Consider the following 21984-nt stretch of genomic DNA (forward strand, 5'->3'; position numbering starts at 1 on the left):
GTGGTCTTCCATTCAATTAATTATTTCATTGTGGGGGAGGTGAGGAGAGAAAAAAAGAGACACTGATTCCTCCTAAGATTTCAGGATAAAATAATGTGGTCCATCACAACAGTTATAACAACAAGACAACAAAAAAGACTGCACAAATTTAATGCAACGATTATCTAAATGTACTTCTTTATCAAATTGCCTTGTTTCTCCTTTAACCAAATTCAGAATTAGGTGTCATAAACATAAGATTGTCAATATTAAGGCCAAAAGGAATAAAGCGAACGATCTTTAATCAAAGTGGATTGAATATGGAATTTGCTGGTCATACGAAGTAGCCAAGGCAAAAACATTGATGCATTTAAGGAGAAGCCAGATAAGCATATGTCAGAGAATAGAATTGAATATAGGTGTAAGATGAGACGAAGTGAGGTATGAGTGGGCCCAAATGTAGGATTATACCAGTTGTACTATACCAAATACCAGGATAATACCAAATGGCATTCTGTGCTGTAAAATGTGATGTGATTTAAATTACCTGGTAATCTTCCTTTTCTGTTGAGATTTTGTGACTGTGTTCTCTTCGTCACGTTTCTTCAACACCTGGAAGTTGTACTCAAGTTTTTCTTGGTTTAGTTGGTATACAGCTTTCATCTGCTCTAGCTGCTGCTCTAGAATCTAAATAAATGATCAAAGGTTTTAAATGATGCCGTTATTTCGTTAATATAGAAACAACTGTTAACTTGGTTTAATTTTCATTGTTGATAATGTTGTCACAAGTAAATTTAGTACCAACGATGTATCGGAGAAAACAATGCACACTTCAAAATCATTTAACATTCAATTAAAATGTTGATTGATACTCAACATTCATTTCCTCAGTGAGTTTTGAGAAAATCTGCAGTTCAGGTTGAGGTCCTGGATATAAGTTTGCTCACTGAGCTGGAAGGTTCTTTTTCAGACGCTTCGTTACCATACAAGGTAACATCACAATGAGCCTCCGGTGAAGCAGTGGTGGTATGGCCCACTTTTAATTTGTGTGTTTAGGTTTTCTTGGATTGGTGATGTAATTTCCTGTTCTTTTCTTCAGGGGGTGGTAAATGGGATCCAAAGCTTCATCCAGAGACATGCGCAAGAATTCCAAGAAGCATGGCATTCCAACCGAAACATTTACTTGGATCCCATTTACCAACCCCTGAGGAAAGTGAACACGAAATGACATTGCCAACCCAAGGAAATCTAAACACATAAATAGAAAGTGGGCCAGACCACCAGTGCTTCACCTGAGGCTCACTGATGACATAACCTAGTATGGTGACGAAATATCTGAAAACAAATCTTCCAGCTCAGCAAGCAAACTTATATCCATTTGTCTTGTCAGTTTGCTTTCGTTAATGGCCACCAGTCTTTCACCCATCGCATATCACTTAAGGGACAAGGCAAGATTTGAAGAGGGAATCTGTAACAGCATATCTCGGTTTTTCCAAAGTTGAACCGCATACTATGCATGAAAATTTGCAACACTATCCAAACAGGGACGGAGCCAAAATATTAAATTTGTCGTGCTCAGTATCTGATTAACCTGCTCAACATTTCCAGAGACAGAGATTAGCAAAATGGTACCAAGGATACAGGAATTCAGTTATGTAGAGACTAGAGATGCTTGAATTTCCTTAGAGCTGGGAGGGTTACGGGATATTTAATAGAAGGTTTATAATTATTAAGAGTTTCAATGAGAGTGATTAGCTAGAAATTAATTTCACTGACAAAAGAATTGGTAACCAGAAAACACAGATTTATTGGCAATTGGCAAAAAAAATCCTGGGATTTTGAATTCACTGCCTGAAAGGGTGATGGAGTCAGGTTAAGAACCAATTTTTAAAAGGAATATATAGAAACTTGAAAAAGAATAAATTTCAGGCCTATTAGAAACGAACAGGTGAGTGGAACCAATCAACTGTTCTTTCAATGAGCTGGCACAAGCAGCTAAATAGTCTGTTGTACTGTCGTATTAATCAATGTTCTGTTTGCAAAAAGGTAGAATTAAACAAAGAAATAACTTACTTTTGCATTAATCCTATATGTTGTCAATTAGTGGGGAAGGCTTATTAATTGATTTGAGCTTTGGGAGTAGTTGAATAGGCTGGGGCTGTTTTCCCTGGAGTGTTGGAGGCTGAGGTGTGATCTTACAGAGGTTTACAAAACCATGTGGGCATAGATAGGATAAATAGACAAAGTTTCTTCCCTGGGGTGGGGGAGTCCAGAACTGGAGGGCATAGGTTTAGGGTGAGAGGGGAAAGATATAAAAGAGACCTAAGGTGCAATGTTTTCATGCAGAGGATGGTACGTGCATGGAATGAGCTGCCAGAGGAAGTGGAGGCGAGTACAATTGCAATATTTAAAAGGCATCTGGATGGGTATGTGAATAGGAAGATTTTGGAGAGATATGGGTCGGGTGCTGGCAGGTGGGACTAGATTAGGTTAGGATATCCGGTCAGCATGGTCAAGTTGGACTGAAGGGTCTGTTTCCGTGCTGTACAGCTCTATGACTCTCAATTTATAGCCATTCAGATAATAATCTGCCTTTGGGTTTTTGCTCCCAAAGTGGATAACCTCACATTTGTCCACAATCTACTGCATTTGCCATGCATTTGATCACACACTCAGTTTGTCCAAATCACACTGAAACATATCTGCATCCTTCTCACAGCTCAGCTATCCTTCCAGTTTTGTGGTCATCCGAAAATCTCGAGATATTACATGTCCCCATCTAAATCATTAGAACAGATTCTGAGCAGCTGGGTCCTAGCACTGATCCCTGCAGTACCCACTAGTCATTTGTCGTTTGGAAAAAGACCCAGTATATATTCCTCACACCTTTGGTTCTAGTTTTGGCAGCGCACAGCACTTTCCACATATTTCTCAACCAAGTCATACACATCACTCCCTAAACTCCCCCAACACATACCCCATTTCCTATTCCCCCATACACATCCCACTTTCCAAAGCCCCTCTGACACACACCCCACTCCTTAAACTTCACTGACACACACCCCCTAGCCCCTAGCACACACAACCTAACATCACATTACCCTGCAAGGGAAAGACAGCTCAAACATTTGAACAGGTGATGCTAACTGATTTATGCTGCTGCTGTGCAGCATACCCATCAGTGAAAGATAGCAATTTTTGAGAGGATTTGTAGCTCAGGTTGATGATAAGTCTGTAAGTGAGCTTGAAGATTTGTTTTCAGACGTTCGTCTCTATACTAGGTAACATCATCTAGGTGAGAGTCTCTGGTGAAGCACTGATGATATGTCCTACCTCTATATTTGTAGGCCTTGGTTTCTTAAGGTAGGTGATGTCATTTCCGGTTCTTTACTTCAAGGTAAGGTACATAGGGTCAAAATCGATGTGTTTATTGATGGAGTTCTGGTTAGAATGCCATGCCCCTAAGAATTCTCATGCATGTCTTTGTTTCACCTGTCCTAGGATGTGTGTGTTGTCCTTCTTTGTCTGTATGTATGGAAACTAGTGATAGTGGGTCGTGTCTTTTGGCGGCCAGTTGGTGTTCATGTATCCTGGTGGCAAGTTTCCTGCTAGTTTATCTGTGTAGTGTTTTTTTACAATTCTTGCGTGGTATCTTGCAAATGGCATTGATTTTGCTGATGGTATTTAATGGATCCTTTAGGTTCATTAGTCACTGTTTAAGTATGGTGGTAGGTTTGTGGGTTACCATGATGCCAAGGGGTCTGAGTAGTCTTTGATGTAAGTTAATGTGGCTATAGTTTTTGGTTGCGTTATGTCTGCTTCTTTGGGTTTGTTTCTGAGGAATCGGCGGATTATGTTTATTGGGTACCCGATTTTCTTGAAAATGATGTACAGATTTTTTTTTCTGCTTTTTGTAGTTCTTGGGTGCTGCAGTGTGATGTAGCTCATTGAAATAATGTCTTGATGCAGCTCTGTTTGTGGGTGTTGGTATGATTGCTTCTGAAGTTAAGTATTTGGTCCATTTGTGTTGTTTTTCTGTAGACGCTGGTTTGAAGCTCTCCGATAACTGTACGTTCTACTGTCATGTCGAGGAATGGTCTTTTGGCAGTCTTCTCCTCTTTTGTGAATTTTATGCCTGTCAGGATATTGTTCATGGTGTTGTATGTTTCCTCTAATTTGTTCCATTTTGTGATGACAAAGGTGTCATGTACATAGTGGACCCAAACTTTGGGTTGGATAGATGGGAAGTCTCTGCATTACTGCTTCTGCTATTGGTGGTCCCATAGATGTTCCTTTGACTTGTTTGTTGATTTTGTTACTGAATGTGAAGTGGGTGGTGAGGCACAGGTCCACTTGCTTGAGGAGGTTTTCTTTGCTGAAGAAGGTGGTGCTGTTTGCTGTCTGTGGTCCTGATTTTCCTAGCAGTGATGCTTGTGTTTCTTTGACAAGGTTGATATTAATTGATGTGAATAATATTAATGATGAACATCATTTACAAGATACCACGCAAGGACTGTAAAAAACACTACATCGGACAAACTAGCAGGAAACCTGTCACCAGGATACATGAACACCAACTGGCCATGAAAAGACACAACCTCCTATCACTAATTTCTATACATACTGACAAAGAAGAACACCACTTTGACCGGGACAACACACATGCACGAGAATTCTTAGAGGCATGGCAATCTAACCCGAACTCCATCAATAAAACATCAATTTAGATCCTATCTACCTTCCCTTGAAAAAAAACTGAAAATGACATCACTCACCTTAAGCAACCAAGGCCTATAATTAGAGAGGCGGGACATACCACCAGCACTTCCCCAGAGACTCTCACTGATGATGTTACCTGGTATGGTGACGAACATCTGAAAACAAACCTTCAAGCTCAAAAAGCTAACTTACAGACTTATCAGTGAAAGAAGTCTGCCAATCGCGCACGCAAGCATACATACATACTATTCGCCACTCGTTCCTCTGATCCTCCTCCTCCCTCTTCCTTTGCCCCACACTCATTTACTCATAGGTTCCCTCTGCCCCACACTCATTTACTCATTGGCCAGAGTATTGAGTACAGCAGCAAATGTGTTGCTGGTCAAAGCACAGCAGGCCAGGCAGCATCTCAGGAATAGAGAATTCGATGTTTCGAGCATAAGCCCTTCATCAGGAGTACAGCAGCTGAGAGGTTGTGTTGCAGCTGTACAGGACATTGGTTAGGCCACTTTTGGAGTATTGCATCCAATTCTGCTCTCCTTCCAATCAGAAGGATGTTGTGAAATTTGAAAGGGTTTAGAAAAGGTTTATAAGGATGTTGCCAGGTTTGGAGGATTTGAGCTACAGGACTGTTTTCCCTGGAGCATCAGAGACTGTGGGGTGACCTTATAGAGATTTATAAAATCATGAGGGACATGGATAGGGTAGATAGACAAGGTCTTTCCCTAGGGTGGGGAGTCCAGAACTAGTGGGGAGTCCAGAACTAGAGGGCATAGGTTTAGGGTGAGAGGGAAAAAGTATAAAAGGAACCTAAAGGCCAACTTTTTTTCCAATCCCCCTTCATGTCACATCCCTCTCTCTCATCTGCTCCTTTTGCGTCCTTCCTCAACCCACATCCCATTCCTCTGCCCTTTCACACCACAACTCCCTCTCTCTCCTCTGCCCCTTTCTCCCACAATCCCTTCTCTTTTCACATATTTCCCTACATTGCCGTCTTCCCCCTTTGACCTGGCCTCCCCCATACCTCCCTCTCCCTTCTCTGCATTTCCTCTCTTATCCTTCTTTCCTTTCTCAATCCTGCAAACCCCTCTTCACCACCCACATCCCCTCTTCCTTATCATATAAGCCCCTCCCTCTTTTGCCCCACCCCTCTATTCTATTTCTGGCATGAGGCCTTCCCACCCACTTCTACTTTCTCTGTGTCACCCTCATCCTGCTCCTTCGTCCTCCCTCTTCTTTATCCCCCACACCCTTGCTCATCTCTCTAAAGCCCTGCTGAACCTAAAAATTCAGTCGACGGTTTGTGAAAGCAGCAGGATCGTTTAGCCTTTTCTCATCCCATGCCCTTTTAGGCTTGTAATTACCAGAGTCATGAAGTTGGAAAGTTCACAAAGGGAATTGCAGTTTGTTAACAGAATGTAATATTTCTGTAAGAATACCTCTACGTCAGTCTCCAACTTAATTTTTATCATGTTATATTCCTCTGCATCTTGAACTCGCAACTGCTGAAGTTGATTCTCATACTGCTCCACTTTGTTCATTCGAGCCATCAGAAACTCAATCTAAAAAGTAAGAAATAATTAGTGTTTTCTGTAAGCAACTAATTCTGAAAATATGCATACTCTTGGTCTATCCTCCTTTTATTTAGAGGACCGACAAGTGGACTCGAAGATACTTCTCACAATTCCTAATTGCAGTTTATTTCAGCATCAAACAAGAGAGATGGCCCTTATGAGGGAACTAACACGAAGTGCACTACCTTAAGTTACAACTGCAAACAAAGAACAATGAATGTATTAGCGATTGCTGGTTCAGTTACTATGACCACACAAATTTTAGTTGGCCAGCATACCCTTAGTACCATTGTGTGTTCGAGTGTAAATACACACAATTATATGTATGGTATATGGTAACATTTCAGATATGATACTTATATTCTGATAATGTACTCAAAACAGAAAACAAAGACTCGATGAAATACAATTTAAAATAATATTTAAATACCATACTTAAATAGTGCCAATTCTGCAGTGAAAATGTCAGAAATTTTGAAAGTTTTAAGATGTAGAATAAATATGAATCAAACAAATAGAAATTTTAATATTATCATATTTTTGAGAAGCACAGAGGCTGTCCTTTCTGTCTATTTCTGCACCTTAAAGTCATTAATTTGTTGTGAAATAATGTAAAGGAATATGTAAGAGAACATTTCCATGTTCTTCCATTAACTGTGCAAAAAGAAAATTAATTGTGCACAGTTCAGTAGTAGAGAAGCAAAATATAGGTATGTGATACAAATCAAAATTTAGATAAATATACAGAATTATCTTTTTAAAATTAGTTTGTTAGTCAGTTACATATGCATCTGTGTATTCTTTGCCTACATTTGATCATGAATCCCATATTTAAAGATTTACATGCCAGTGCAATGTGCAATTCCAAACATTATCATCAACCAGAAAACTCAGCAAAAATAATTAACCGCCTCGACCATCAGCCAGTCTTTTAAAACTTTCAGGCAACTGCAGTACTTAAAGTTTAAGTTAGTCTCTTGGTAGTTTTTCCTCCACTATTTTGTCATTGTTAATAATGACTTGGATCGAGTTACCTGGTTCCACAAGCATTTTTTAAAAATAATCCAATCAGAAAATAAAGCTTTTAGTTTGAGCTAGACACTTCATAACAAACTGTCACAGAGGAAACAAAATGCATACATAGGTTTTTAAATACCACATCAGATGAACAAGGACAACAGCCTTGAGTATTTAACTTAAAAGGGCAGCCAGTCCATAGAGGTTAAGCAAAGAATTTACATTTAAGTTTGAAAATAGTGCACTATTCAAGCTTGCATTTTTCAATAAGTTAAGCTGTTTTGATCACTTGTTTTCCTGAACATTTTTTTAAAACATGCAACACTTTTGGAAATGATATTTATGTACCTCTTTGTCTCTTCGCATCTGCATTTTCTTTTCCCACATTACAAGATTACTTTTGATTAGCTCATGACGTTCCAACTGAAATGCTTTCTGTTAAACACAGAAAATAACAAAACATACAAATAATGTAGTATCCAAATGGATCTTAAATGAAAATTAAAATTTTTATGACCAATCACCATGGTGCTGTCATCATTCGTTGATCATTGGAACTTCCTCAATAAACAAACAATCAAAAACAACAAAAGCTTTATTTCAATGGTGCAAACGAAAGACTACAGACAGACTCTTATGCTTCTACTTCAAAAAAAGATTATAAACTGAAAACAAATTGAATGGAAAGTAAAAACCAAAAGAACTGTGGATTCTGTAAATCAGAAACAAAAACAAATTACTGGAAAAGTTCAGCATGACTGGTAGCACCTACGCAAAGAAATCAGCCTTAACATTTCAGATCGAATTCTGGGGAAGGGTCACTCATTTGAAATCGAATGGAAACCCTATCAATATTGAATGAAAAGGAAGAGAATTAAAGCTATGGCACGAAACAATGTATAGGAGGGACATGGCCGAATGCAGGCAGGAACGCTCAAGATTTTTGTGAAATATTTAAACTAACATTTGAAATACCACAGCATATCAGGCTACAGGTCAAGGCAGATGGGACTAGTTCAGTTTGGGAACATAACTGGCATGGCCTAATTGGACCAATGCTGAATGACTCTATCAGATGCCCTTCAGTACCTCACCTGACTATCCTGTTTTCGAATGTGAGTTTTACTGAGTTTTAAAATATATCCAACACAATTAGCAGTCCTAAACTCAGGCAATGTCCACCCTTGCATGCAAGAATCACTCAATCATGATTGGGAACGAAATTCCCATTGCATTTTTCAAAAACTCTCCTGAGCTCAATGATAAAGCAAACTGTGGTTTTTCATCTGCTGTCCAGTTAAGAGCAGCCAATTGATCCACATATGCTTACAGATTCCAGTTATGTTACTCAGCTTTACCTGTTACAGATTATATATTAGATAACTTAGGCAAATCTTCCCAGCCCACAAACAATGTGGGTAATAGCATGTCAATTGATAAAATACAGCAAGAATAAAAAAAAATGAGATTCTCAACATTGAGATAAATACCTGATTTTTCACCCAAGGTTTCAACAACAAGGCAAGAATCTTATTTTCCTAGGTAATGGTCAGAAACTTGACAGTAAGAATTCTCAATATGAAAGTATGAGTGACACTGGAACCCATCAGCATCATTTACAGGTACCCCTCATGTTGGTCATCATTCCCAAACTTCTCAGTGCATGCTCCACAGACAGGGACTGCCTGCATTTCCCATCTATGGAAATTGACATCAGGAAAGCATCAGCCTCACCGCATCCACAGGGCACAATTGGGACCCACTTAATAGTGTGTAGAGCTTCAATACTGCACTTTGCAGCTCACTACACCTGACATTGCAATACTGCTGCCAGACCACTTAGTGCATACAGCCAAGCAACCATCTTATGCATAGGAACAGAGTACATCGCAGGCCTCCTGATGTGTTTTCTTAGCATTCATTCACTTTGCATTTATTTGGATGTTCACAGCATTTCTGCCTTGCCTTGTGTCTAAGTGCATGCAGATGGCCAGGCAGCTTGAGATGTTTGACAGTAATGAACAGTCAAAAGGGACCCTTGGATAGTCAAGGGGTTGATCTTTCATCTGTCAGGAAAAACAGTAAAGTCGGAGTCAGAAAAATATTAATAATATGGAAGGAGAGTCTTCAGCTTATCATGACCACACCAGTCATCAAGCATCTATTTATTCTTAACCCATTTTCCAGCATTTGGCACGTAGTAAATATGCTGTGGTAGTTCAAATGTTCATTTAAATACTTTACAAAGATCTTAAGGGTTAGTTCCTCAACCACCCTTTCAGGCAATGAGGTCCAGATACCCACGATCTACTGGGAGAAAACACTTTTCCTCAAATTTCCTCTAAACCTCCTGTTCCTTCCCTTAGAACTACATTCCTTAGTTATTGCATCTCTCACACACACTCTTCAATCAACACACCAACTAAGGGGAAGGGTTTCTCCCTATTTACCTTACCTATACCCCTCAGAACATTGTGCAATTCAATCAGAAACCTCCTCAGCTTTCTCTGCTCTATTTATCTCTCTAAAATCTCAAGTATGGCTCTGCAGATAGACTGCTATTTTGGTCCCTAATTGGCTCTGCTCCTTTTCAAGTTATTTCTTGCCTCTTAATGTATTTTCAATAAACCTTTGATGTTGTGGATCTGTTCGCCGAGCTGGGAATTTGTGTTGCAGATGTTTCGTCCCCGTCCCCTGACATCCTCAGTGCTTGGGAGCCTCCTGTGAAGTGCTTCTGTGATGTTTCCTCCGGCATTTATAGTGATTTGTACCTGCCGCTTCCGGTTGTTAGTTCCAGCTGTCTGCTGCAGTGGCCGGTATATTGGGTCCAGGTCGATGTGCTTATTGATTGAATCTGTGGATGAGTGCCATGCCTCTAGGAATTCCCTGGCTGTTCTCTGTTTGGCTTGACCTGTAATAGTAGTGTTGTCCCAGGCGAACTAATGGTGCTTGTCATCTGAGTGCGTGGCTACTAAGGATGGCCGGTCATGTCTTTTCGTGGCTAGTTGGTGTTCATGGATGCAGACCGTTAGCTGTCTTCCTGTTTGTCCTATGTAGTGTTTTGTGCAGTCCTTGCATGGGATTTTGTACACTACGTTGGTTTTGCTCATGCTGGGTATCGGGTCCTTCGTCCTGGTGAGTTGTTGTCTGAGGGTGGCTGTTGATTTGTGTGCTGTTATGAGTCCTAGTGGTCGCAGTAGGCTGGCTGTCAGTTCAGAAATGTTCTTGATGTATGGTAGTGTGGCTAGTCCTTTGGGTTGTGGCATGTCCTCATTCCGTTGTCTTTCCCTTAGGCATCTGTTGATGATGAAATTGCGCGGGTATCTGTTTTTGGCGAATACATTGTATAGGTGTTCTTCTTCCTCTTCTTGCAGTTCTGGTGTACTGCAGTGTGTTGTGGCCCTTTTGAACAGTGTCTTGATGCAACTTCTTTTGTGTGTGTTGAGGTGGTTGCTTTCGTAGTTCAGGACTTGGTCTGTGTATGTGGCTTTCATGTATACCTTTGTGGTGAATTCTCCGTTCGGTGTTCTCTGTACCATCACGTCTAGGAATGGGAGTTGGTTGTCCTTTTCTTCCTCTCTAGTGAAACAGATTCCTGTGAGTGTAGCGTTGATGATCCGGTGTATGTTCTCTATTTCTGTGTTTTTAATGATTACAAAGGTATCATCTACATATCTGACCCAGAGTTTGGGTTGAATTTGCAGTAAGACTGTTTGTTCTAATCTTTGCATTACCGCTTCTGCTCTGAGTCCAGAGGTGGGTGAGCCCATAGGTGTGCCGTTGATTTGTTCATATATTTGATTGTTGAATGTGAAGTGTGTTGTGAGGCACAGGTCCAGTAGTTTGAGTATGCAGTCTTTGTTGATAGATTCCCCGTCTTGTTGTCTGTTCTGTATGTCCAGCAGGTTGGCTATTGTTTCTCTGGCTAGGGTTTTGTCAAAAGAGGTGAACAGTGCCGTTACATCGAATGAGACCCCCAGATTCTATGGACTACCTAAAGTGCACAAACCAAACACCCCACTCAGACCCATAGTATCACTACCAGGGACACCATCACACAAACTGGGTAAAGAACTACAGCAGAAACTGAAACACCTGATCAGCGGATCCAGACACTCCATACAGTCAACACAGGAATTCTTGGACATCATCAGAAATATACACATGGACAAGGAAGAAATATGGTCTCATTCGACCAGTAGCCACAAACTCAGATGACAAGCAACATTAGTTCGCCTGGGACAACACAACTATTATAGGACAAGCCAAACAGAGAACAGCCAGGGAATTCCTAGAGGCATGGCACTCATCCACAGATTCAATCAATAAGCACATCGACCTGGACCCAATATACCGGCCACTGCAGCAGACAGCTGGAACTGACAACCGGAAGCGGCAGAGACAAACCACTATAAATGCCGGAGGAAACATCACAGAAGCGCTTCACAGGAGGCTCCCAAGCACTGAGGATGTCACCTAGACAGGAGACGAAACGTCTGCAACACAAATTCCCAGCTCAGCGAACAGAACCACAACCATGAGCACCTGAGCTACAAGTCTTCTCCCAAACTTAAAACACCTTTGAATTGTCCTTAATATTACTATTTTTCTCAGTCCTTTTTTCATTTTCCTAATTTCTTTCTTAAGTAACCCGTGGACTTTATATACCCTTTGAGAGCATCACTGCCTTCAGCTCTTCAAGTACTTATCTAAATATCTTTTAAACATTGTAACTGTACCCATATCCTCCACTTGTTCTGGAAGTTTATTCCACACATAGAAAACTGTGTAAAAAGATTGCCCCTCATGTCTTTTTTAAATCTTTCACTTCATACCTCAAAAATGTATCCTCTAGTCTTGAAATCCCATACCCTAGGGAAGACTACCTGCCTTTCACCTTACCTATTTCCCTCATGATTTTATAAACCTTTATAAGGTCACCCCTCACAAACCTGCATTCCAGTGAAAAAGGCCCCAGCCTATACAACCTCTCCTTTTAACTCAAATGCTCCATTCCTGGCAAGATTCTGGTAAATCTCTTATGAACCCCTTCCAGCATAACAATATCCTTCCTATACAAGGGTAACTAGAACTGGACACAATATTCCAAAACAGGCCTCATTAACAAACACCTTTTAAAACCTCAACATAACTTTCCGACTCCCATACTCAAAGATCTGAGCAATGAAGGCAAGCCTGCGAAACATTTTCTTAACCAGCCCATCTATATGTGATGCAAACTTCAAAGAATTATGTACCTGAATCCCTAGATCTCTCCTGTTCTGCAACAGTACCCAAGGCCCTTCTTTTAATTGTATAATTCTTGCCCTTGTTTGTTTTACCAAAATGCAATATCTCACATTTATCCAAATTAAACACCATCTGCCACTCTTCAGCCCACTAACCCAACTGATTAAGATCTATTTGTGATCTTAGATAACCTTCTTCACTGTCCACAATATCACCAATTTTGGTGTCATCCATAACCTTACTAACCATGCTTTCTATGTTCTCATCTAAATTATTCACACAAATGACAAAAGTGGACCCAGCCCTGATCCCTGTGGAACACAGTAGTCACAGGTCTCCAATCGGAAAAACAACCCTCTACTATCATTCTGTTTCCTGCCATTAAGCTAATTTTGTATCAAACCAGCAAGCTCACCCTGAATCCCACATGATCTAACTTTACTAATAGTCTACCATGCAGAGCCTTGTCAAAAGCTTTACGAAAGTCCAAGTAAACAATATCTACTACTCTGACCTCATCAATTTTCTTGGTTACTTCCTCAAAAAAACTCAATCAAGTCTGTAAGACACAACCTCCCTTGCACAAACCATAAAAAGAAATAAAAACTGGCCTTACCTCAATTTGTATCAATTCCGCTCTATAGGATCTTGTTAAGGTCTTTATTTGTTCTTCCATTCTTTCTAACAACAGAACAATGTCATCAGCTGCTTTCTTTAGGTCTTTCACGTACTGGTCATCACTTAACTTTAATTCCTGCAAATACAATAAGTAATGCATATAGAAACTGAAGTTTCTTTAACAGAGCTTGCTTTGTTTTTCAAGACACAGTTATGAAACTGTTAAGGTATGGTATGGAAACATAGCCTGCAAAGATGCATAGGCATCTCTTTCCATTAGCAAGAGATAATTGCTTATTAATAGTTGAAGGTAATGACCACAATTGTGGGAAAATGTGAGGAGGCACATCTCCTTATGCTAGGCATATGATCCATTGAAAAATAATGTCAAAATAACATTACATTTTAAAATCATAGCATTGCGACCTATTCAAGATTTCACATACAAAATAAAAGTTTTATGTTTTGATAGAAGTGTGGGTTCCAGTTCCATTACAGTCCAAAGCTCATTTTCTCAAAACTCATTACACAAATCTGAATTTGGTTCAAGATAAGCAACTGTGTTATCACTTAATAGTGTTTACGTCTCATTGACTTGAAACAAAACACTGTTTTTCTTTGTCTATGGGCGATACCAGAGCTGTGGAATATTTCCATGACTTCAGTCCTTATTCAGTATTCTAACTCACCAAACAGAATTTTACAGACTCCCCCAAGAAGAGAGCTGAAATGAGGGGGTTGGTAAAATTGCAGGGAACTGCATCACCACAGCTCCCCAAAGAAGAACCACTGCCAGGGAATTTCACCAAAAGATTTACCAACAGCTGAGTTGCAGTCACTCTACACAGTTAGACAGACAATTAGCATAACTGAAAAGCAGAATATCAAGATACTGAAACTCTGAAAAATAAAAAGAGGACATGCTGACCTTTTGTCAGAGTTGAGAAAAGTTCAGGATGTGACAGGTTTGGAGCATGATGTGTGCAAGTCAAGAAAGGTTTTGACAGCATGTATGTCAGGAGTCTGACAGAACAGTTAGCCTTAGAACGACCAATGAAGGAGCTGCAAGCAGGGAAGGTCACCCTATGATCCCTCTGGTGGCTTATTCAACTTTCTGATTTTTAAAAAATGTCTTTCAATCCTTACTGTCAGAGCTATTAAAGTCATGTGCACATTTTGGAAGGGACCACTTTCCTTCAGAGGTGCCACTGGGCCTTCTAAAATATTAGCATGCTGACTGGGCAGGGAGTATCAGCACCTACCTAATTGGATGGTAGATCTCTAAGTAAGCAAGTATTGGAATGCCTTTTTATTAGATCAGCAAAGCATTCCAAGTGCCATCATGTGTAAGCTCAGGATCCATTTGTTGTCCAATATCACACTCCTGATGTTAATGATAAAATTCAGGCTAACTACTAGATTTGAAAATTGCAACCACAAATGCAAAAACGTTAAACCAGTCAACATTTCACTTTCCCCCAGATTCTTAATGTGCGACAGTTACCTTCTGCAAAGTGTTAATCAGCTTGGTCTTCCCATCAATTAACTCAGAACAGCTCTGTTGCTGCTTGATGAGAACGTCACGCAGATCCTGTGGAATCTTACGGGCTTTTGCCGTTAGCCATTTCTTTGTGATGACCTCAAATTTTTCTTCACTCAATGTTGCTTCATTTTCCAGCTTTGCAGTCCTTTATAAACCAAGACAAATTTTAAAAATCCAATGTTGATTTTGAAAACTCAAACAGTGTAAATATAAATACCTCTTTTAGGTATTAAACCAGAAGAGAAATTGTTGGAGAAACTCAGCAGGTCTAGCAGTATCTGTGGGAAGAAATCAGAGTTAATATTTCAGTGAAGCTCAGCACAAGCTGGAAGAACAGCATCTCATTTTCTGCTTGAGAGCCCTGCATCTTTCAGGGCTCAAAACTGAGTTTAAGCGCTTGAGCAGCTTCTTCCATATCCTTTCCCCAAACCCCACACACCAGGCCAGGTCATTATGTGGGATGCCATCACAACCAAAACCATTGTCAGCTACTAATGGTCCCCATTAACAGCTACTGATTCTTCCGGGTTGTCCATCATGTTTTCCTTTGTCTGTCCAACTGTTTTTCTCTCCCTCTGCATTCCACCTCCATCTATCACTTACGCCTCCCCCAATACCAACTTCAGCATATATACTAAACATTTCTTAGCTGCAATCAGTTCTGAAGAAGGGTCAATGGACCCAAAACATTAAATCTGCTGTCTCACCACAGTTGCTGCCAAACCTGCTGAGTTTCTCCAAAACTTTTGTTTTTGTTTCAGATTTCCATCCATTCAAATCACTATCAGGCCAGATTATGAATGTTCCTGTTATGGATTGAGAGTTTCAAAACAAATCTCTCTCCTTATTCTCAATGCCTGCCTGTAAGCAGATAGTCATTTAACATTTTTCATTCTTTTTAAAATAAGCAATGAAGTTTACTTCCTCACTACCCCTATTTTTTTGTGGGCGGCACGGTGGCACAGTGGTTAGCACTGCTGCCTCACAACGCCAGAGATCCGGGTTCAATTCCCGACTCAGGCGACTGACTGTGTGGAGTTTGCACATTCTCCCCGTGTCTGCGTGGGTTTCCTCCGGCTGCTCCAGTTTCCTCCCACAGTCCAAAGATGTGCAGGTTATGTGAATTGGCCATGCTAAGTTGCCCGTAGTGTTAGTTAAAGGGATAAATGTAGGGGAATGGGTGGGTTGCGCTTCGGCAGGTCGGTGTAGACTGTTTCCACACTGTAAGTAATCTAATCTAAAAATTTTTGGACTCTATTGTATCATAAAACCAAAAGTAGAGCTTATTTCACGCACTTCTTTTGGAGAAAGGAAATTGAAATATTGTAAGTTCTAATCTTCAGAAACTTAATTCTGTACTTACTACAAAGCTTAATGCTTAGGTTAGATCAGATTCTCCCACAGTGTGGAAACAGGCCTTTCGGTCCAACAAGTCCACACTGACCCTCCGAAGAGTAACCCACCAGACCCATTTCCAGTATTATGAGAAAAAACCCTTTACATTTCTAGAATATTCAACAAATATGGGAGACCATGTTGATTCACAAGTTTGCTCATTAATCTGCCGCATGAGAAGATGGTACTTGGATCCTTTGAATAAATCAAATATGAAATGTAAGCAGTTTTCTCTTTTCCTAACAACTGGTCTGGATTACCAGAGAAATATACTTGGTACAATTACTTTCTCACTTAAATTAAGGTCAGTAAAAGTAATATTGAAAAGCATCTTTAGACTAACTAAATCTTTACCTAAAAGATAAGCAACAATACACAATGTAACTCTAATTGATATTGCAAACCAAATGATGAGCAGACCTGTAAAAGCTGAGTGAAGTTAGTTAACACATGTTTGTTTAAGCAAGTGGGTCTGGAAGAAAGGATCTGTAACCATCCAGGGTTACTATTACTGGACACCATCAAGGAACCAGTGCTGGTACTGATGTGCTCAATATGACATTACATCAATTAATTTTGATTTCTTGTCTAATTTTATCCAACTGTCACTAAAGGGTAGAAATGTTTCCATCCCCACCACCATTCTAAAACAAATGTAGAATTGGTGCAAATGGAAAAATATAAAAATAGTACAACTGACTCACCTATGCTTTTGCATTTCTCTTTCTGTGCTTCTCCGCAGTATCTCCCTTGAGTTTTCTGCAATTTGCACATTTGTAACCAATGATGTCCCATCTCTTTGCAGTTGAATCAATTTCTTTAAAAAATAAAACAAACTACCAATCACTTATGATTCTAAATTGACTGTTCATCTTAAATAAAACAAAGAACTGCAGATGCTTGAGGTCTAAAACAAAAACAGAAAGTATTGGAGAAACTCAGCAGGTCCAACAAAATCTATACAGAGAAAAACAGAACTGAAAAAGATTACTGGACTCAAAACATGAACTGTTATTCTCTCTCCAGGCCCCGCCAGATCTGCTGAGTTTCTCCAGCACTTTCACATTTTGTATGTCCATCTTTCCTCCCATTTTCTTTCCAACAGTTTGGGCCATGGACTTACATGGGTTATATAGTTTAAGGATTTATAAGGATCAATGTGCTAGACTGCATAAGTATGATGAGGGTAGAGATCACATGACTGAAAGACAAGCGGACAATAACCATGGCTTCAGCAGTATACATTCAGTCATGAAGACTTCAAATAATTCACTTGCATATAATAAATAGTTGAACACACTTATGGCTCAGTAGTCATTCCAAAGCTGGATTAATCAAGTGGCAGCAGCATTAATGGACCCCATAAAATTGAATTTTCAATGTTTAAGAAGATGAGAGGTCAGATCTGTACTAGTGATTGCACGGTTAGTAGGTTTATGAATGACACCAAGATTGGTGGGTAATGCAGAAGGTAATCTAACTTTACAAAGAGATCTTGAACAATTGAGTCAATGGGCTGAAGAGTGGCAAAGGGAGTTTAATTGGATACATGCGAGGTATTGCATTTTGGTGAAACAAAGACAACACTTATACAATTAAAAATAGGGCCTTGGGCAGTGCTGTAGCACAGAGAGACCTAAGAATTCAGGTACATAATTCTTTGAAGCTTGCGTCACCTCGCTCAGATCTTTGATTGTAGAAGTTGGGCTTTATGTTGAGGATGTACAAGACATTGGCAAGACTTCTTCTGGAGTACTATTTCCAGTTCTGGTTTCTTTGTTACAGAAACAATATTATTAAGATGGAGACGAAAATTCTGAAGTGCAAAGACACTTTGGAGTTCTAGTCCAGAATTCTCTCATGGTAAACTCGCAGGTTGAGTCAGTAGTTAGAAAGGCAAATAAAATGATGGCATTTATTTTGAGAGGATTAGAATAAAAAAGCAGGGATGTACTTCTGAGACTCCATAAGGCTCTGGTCAAATCACATTTGGAGTATTGTGTGCAGTTTTGAGTCCCATATGTCAGGAGGATGTACTGTCTCTAGAGCGTTTTTAAAGGTTCACGAGAATGGTCCCAGGAATGAAAATCTTAACATATGAGGAACTTTTGAGGACTCTCGGTTTATACTTGATGGAGTTTAGATGGATGAAACATGCAGAACACTGAATGGCCTGGACAGGGTAGATGCTGGGACGATGTTTCCATTGGTAGAAGAGACTAGGACCCGAGGGAATAGCCTTTGAGGAAAGGAAAGCCCTTTTAGAATGGAGATATGAAGAAATTTCTTCAGCCAGAGAGGGATGAATCTATGGAATTCAGTGCCACAGAAGGGTGTGGAGGCCAGGTCATTGAGTAAATTTATGACTGAAATAGATAGGTTCTTGAGTATCAAGGGGGTCAGGGGGCTATGGGGAGGAAGCAGGAGAATGGGGTTGAGAAACTTATCAGCCATGATTGAATGGCGGAGCAGATTCAATGGGGTGAATGGCCTAATTTCTGCTCCTATGTCTTATGGTCCAGAATAGATTTACCAGGAGCTTGCCAGGAATGCAGGATTGGAGTTAGAAAGGATAGGCTGGAACTTTTCTCACTGGAGCACAGCAGATTGACGGGTGCCCTTACAGCGGTTTATAAAATAATGAGGGAGACAGATAAGGTGAATGGCAGGTGCCTTTTCCCTATGGTGGAAGATTTCAAGACTTGGGGGCATACTTTTAAGGTGAGAGGAGTAAGATTTAAAAGACATGAGGGGCAATTTTTTTCATGCAGAGAGTGGTTCATGTGTAGAATGAATTTCAGGCTGGCTGTCATTTCAGAAATGTTCTTGATGTATGGTAGTGTGGCTAGTCCTTTGGGTTGCGGCATGTCCTCATTCCGTTACCTTTCCCTTAGGCATCTGTTGATGAAATTGCGCGGGTATCCGTTTTTGGCGAATACATTATAGAGTGTTCTTCTTCCTCTTTTTGCAGTTCTGGTGTGCTGCAGTGTGTTGTGGCCCTTTTGAACAGTGTCTTGATGCAACTTCTTTTGTGTGTGTGTTGAGGTGGTTGCTTTCGTAGTTCAGGACTTGGTCTGTGTGTGTGTGTGGCTTTCCTGTATACCTTTGTGGTGAATTCGCCATTCGGTGTTCTCTGTACCATCACGTCTAGGAATGGGAGTTGGTTGTCCTTTTCTTCCTCTCTAGTGAATCAGATTCCTGTGAGTGTAGCGTTGATGACCCGGTGTGTGTTTTCTATTTCTGTGTTTTTAATGATTACAAAGATGTCATCCACATATCTGACCCAGAGTTTGGGTTGAATTTGCGGTAAGACTGTTTGTTCTAATCTTTGCATTACAGCTTCTGCTCTGAGTATAGCGATGGGTGAGCCCATGGGTGTGCCGTTGATTTGTTCATATATTTGGTTGTTGAATGTGATGTGTGTTGGGAGGCACAGGTCCAGTTGTTTGAGAATGCAGAGTTTGTTGATAGGTTCCCCATCTTGTTGTCTGTTCTGTATGTCCAGCAGGTTGGCTAATGTTTCTCTGGCTAGGGTTTTGTCGATAGAGGTGAACAGTGCCGTTACATCGACTGAGACCATAGTTTCTTCCTTGCCTTATGTGTATATTTCTGATGATGTCCAAGAATTCCTGTGTTGACTATATAGCGTATCTGGATCCGCTGATCAGGTGTTTCAGTTTCTGTTGTAGTTCTTTACCCAGTTTGTGAGATGGTGTTCCTGGTAGTGATACTATGGGTCTGAGTGGGAAGTCTGGTTTGTGCACTTTAGGTAGTCCATAGAATCTGGGGGTTGTGTGCTTTCAGGTTTCATTCTCTGTAGGTCAAACCTGGTTATCTGTCCGCTTTTTTGTAGGTTCCTCAGTGTGTTGTTTGTCCTATTGGTGAGCTGTGGGGTGGGGTCAAACTCCCTCTTTTGGTAGGTGTTGGCATCTGCAAGTAGTTGTTGCATTTTCTGGATGTACTCAGCTTTGTCCAGGATGATCGTCATTCTGCCTTTGTCTGCTGGTAGTATGATTATGTTCTTATCATTTCTTAGTATTTTTAGTGCTTCCCTCTCCTTGGTGTTGAGGTTGTGTGTTTGTCTTTTCCTTGTTATCAGGTGTGCGATACTTTGTCTCACTGTTTGTTGTGTCTCTTCTGTCAGTCCATTGTTTCTGAGTGTGCATTCCAGTGCTGCTAGGAAGTCTGCTGTCTTGGCGTCCCTGTGGTTATAGTTGAGTCCCTTGGCCAGTATTGTTCCTTCCGTGTCTGTGAGCTGTCTGTGGGAGAGGTTTCTAACCTGTGTTTTGGTGTCCTCTCTGTTGTGTGTTAGGTTGGCCATTTTTTCTTTTCGTGCTGTTTTTTTTGTGGTGTGTGGTCCTGTTCTGTCCTATAGTGATGGCCTTTTCTATGGTCTGGGTCCATTCCTGATTGGTGGTTTTTGAAATTAATGATTTTTGGCGCGCAATCTCTTGTCTGTATTTGTGTAGTCTACTGTGTGCATCTGTAAGCATTACCTGGATCATCCTGAATCTGTTCTGTCTGGCTGTGTCTCTGGCTTGTGGGTTGTTGACTGGTGATCTGTATCTGACACATGGTGGAAGGATTCGATTCTTTCAGCATTTGTGCAGGAACCGGATTTTGCAGGTTGGAGAGTGAATAAACCCCCAAGCTGCTGTAAGAGGCAAGGGATGAGAGTGCAAGGGCTCTGACATTACTTTTAATCTCTCTAATCACAGGTGAGATACTAGAGGACAGGAGGACAGCTATGTGATACAACTATTCAAGAAGTGAGGTATGGATAAACCAGGAAACTACAGGTCAGTGAGTATAACATGGTCAGGAAACTGTTGGAAAAACTTCTGAGGGGCAGAATTAATCTCCACTTAGAGATGCATGGATTAACCAAGGCAAGGGTCTTCAGAATGCTTTAATGGGGAAGATATTGTCTAAAAAACTTAGTTGAATTTTTCAAGTTGGCCAGAATTTTAAATGAGGACAGTGCAGTTGATGTCATCTATTTGGACTTCAGTAAGGCTTTGACAAGGTCTGGCATGACATAAAAAGACTTGTGGAATCCAAGGCAATTTGGCAAACAGGATCCGAAATTGGCTTATTGACAGGAAACAGAGGGTTATGGTCAATAGGTGTTTCTGTCCCCGGAAACCTGTGTCCAGTAGCATACTACTAGGTCCCTTGCTGATGGTTGTATACATTAGTGATCTAGAGTAGAATGTAGAAGGTATGACCAGTAAATTCACATATGGTACAGAAATTGGCCATGTGGTAATTAGTGAGGTCAAAAGCCTTAGACTGTATGACATTATAGATGGGCTGGTCAGATGAATTGACGAGTAGCAAATAGAGTTTAATCATAAATATTGTGAAGTGATGCATTTTGAAAATGACTAACAAGGCAAGAGAGTACATGATGAATGATATGACCAATGAATTACAGAAGAGAGACAGAACTTGGTGTATGTCCACAGATCCTTGAAGACAGCAAAGCAGGCAGGGTAAGGGAATAAAGATAGCATATAGGATACTTATCTTCATTGGTCAAGGCACTGAAGACAAGGGTTCGGAGGTTACTTTGGAGCTGTATATAATGTTAGTTCGGTCACAGCTGGAGTACAGTACACAGTTCTGATGTGCCACAGTTTAGGATGTGATTGCAGTAGAGCAGGTGCCAAAGATATTCACCTGGATGTTGCTTGGGCTGGAGCGATTCAGCAATGAAGGAGGACTGGATAAGCTGGAATTTGAGCAGAGAGGGCTAAGAAGGGATCTGACTGAGGTGCATAAACTTCGGAGTGTACAGACAGCATTGACATGGAACTCCCTCCCTAGCAGCAGTTCCAAAAGGCAGCTCACCACCAGCTTCTCAAGGGCAACTAGAGTTGGCAGTAA

At 40.5% G+C, this 21984-nt stretch overlaps 1 protein-coding gene across 1 annotated transcript in view; it reads right to left on the reverse strand.

Annotated features, from left to right (window-relative positions):
- Positions 1-21984, reverse strand: part of drc1 (dynein regulatory complex subunit 1 homolog (Chlamydomonas)) — a 65018-nt gene that overhangs the window by 35734 nt on the left and 7300 nt on the right. Inside the window, exons 3-8 of the mRNA XM_060822021.1 lie at positions 16800-16912; positions 14662-14845; positions 13156-13293; positions 7638-7724; positions 6138-6260; positions 527-666 (exon numbers count right to left, since the gene is read on the reverse strand). Of these exons, the coding sequence (XP_060678004.1) occupies positions 527-666; positions 6138-6260; positions 7638-7724; positions 13156-13293; positions 14662-14845; positions 16800-16912 (785 nt within the window). The remainder of the gene's footprint in view (positions 1-526; positions 667-6137; positions 6261-7637; positions 7725-13155; positions 13294-14661; positions 14846-16799; positions 16913-21984) is intronic.

Source organism: Hemiscyllium ocellatum, chromosome 3 (genome assembly GCF_020745735.1).
Source record: "Hemiscyllium ocellatum isolate sHemOce1 chromosome 3, sHemOce1.pat.X.cur, whole genome shotgun sequence".
NCBI classification, from domain to species: Eukaryota; Metazoa; Chordata; class Chondrichthyes; order Orectolobiformes; family Hemiscylliidae; genus Hemiscyllium; species Hemiscyllium ocellatum.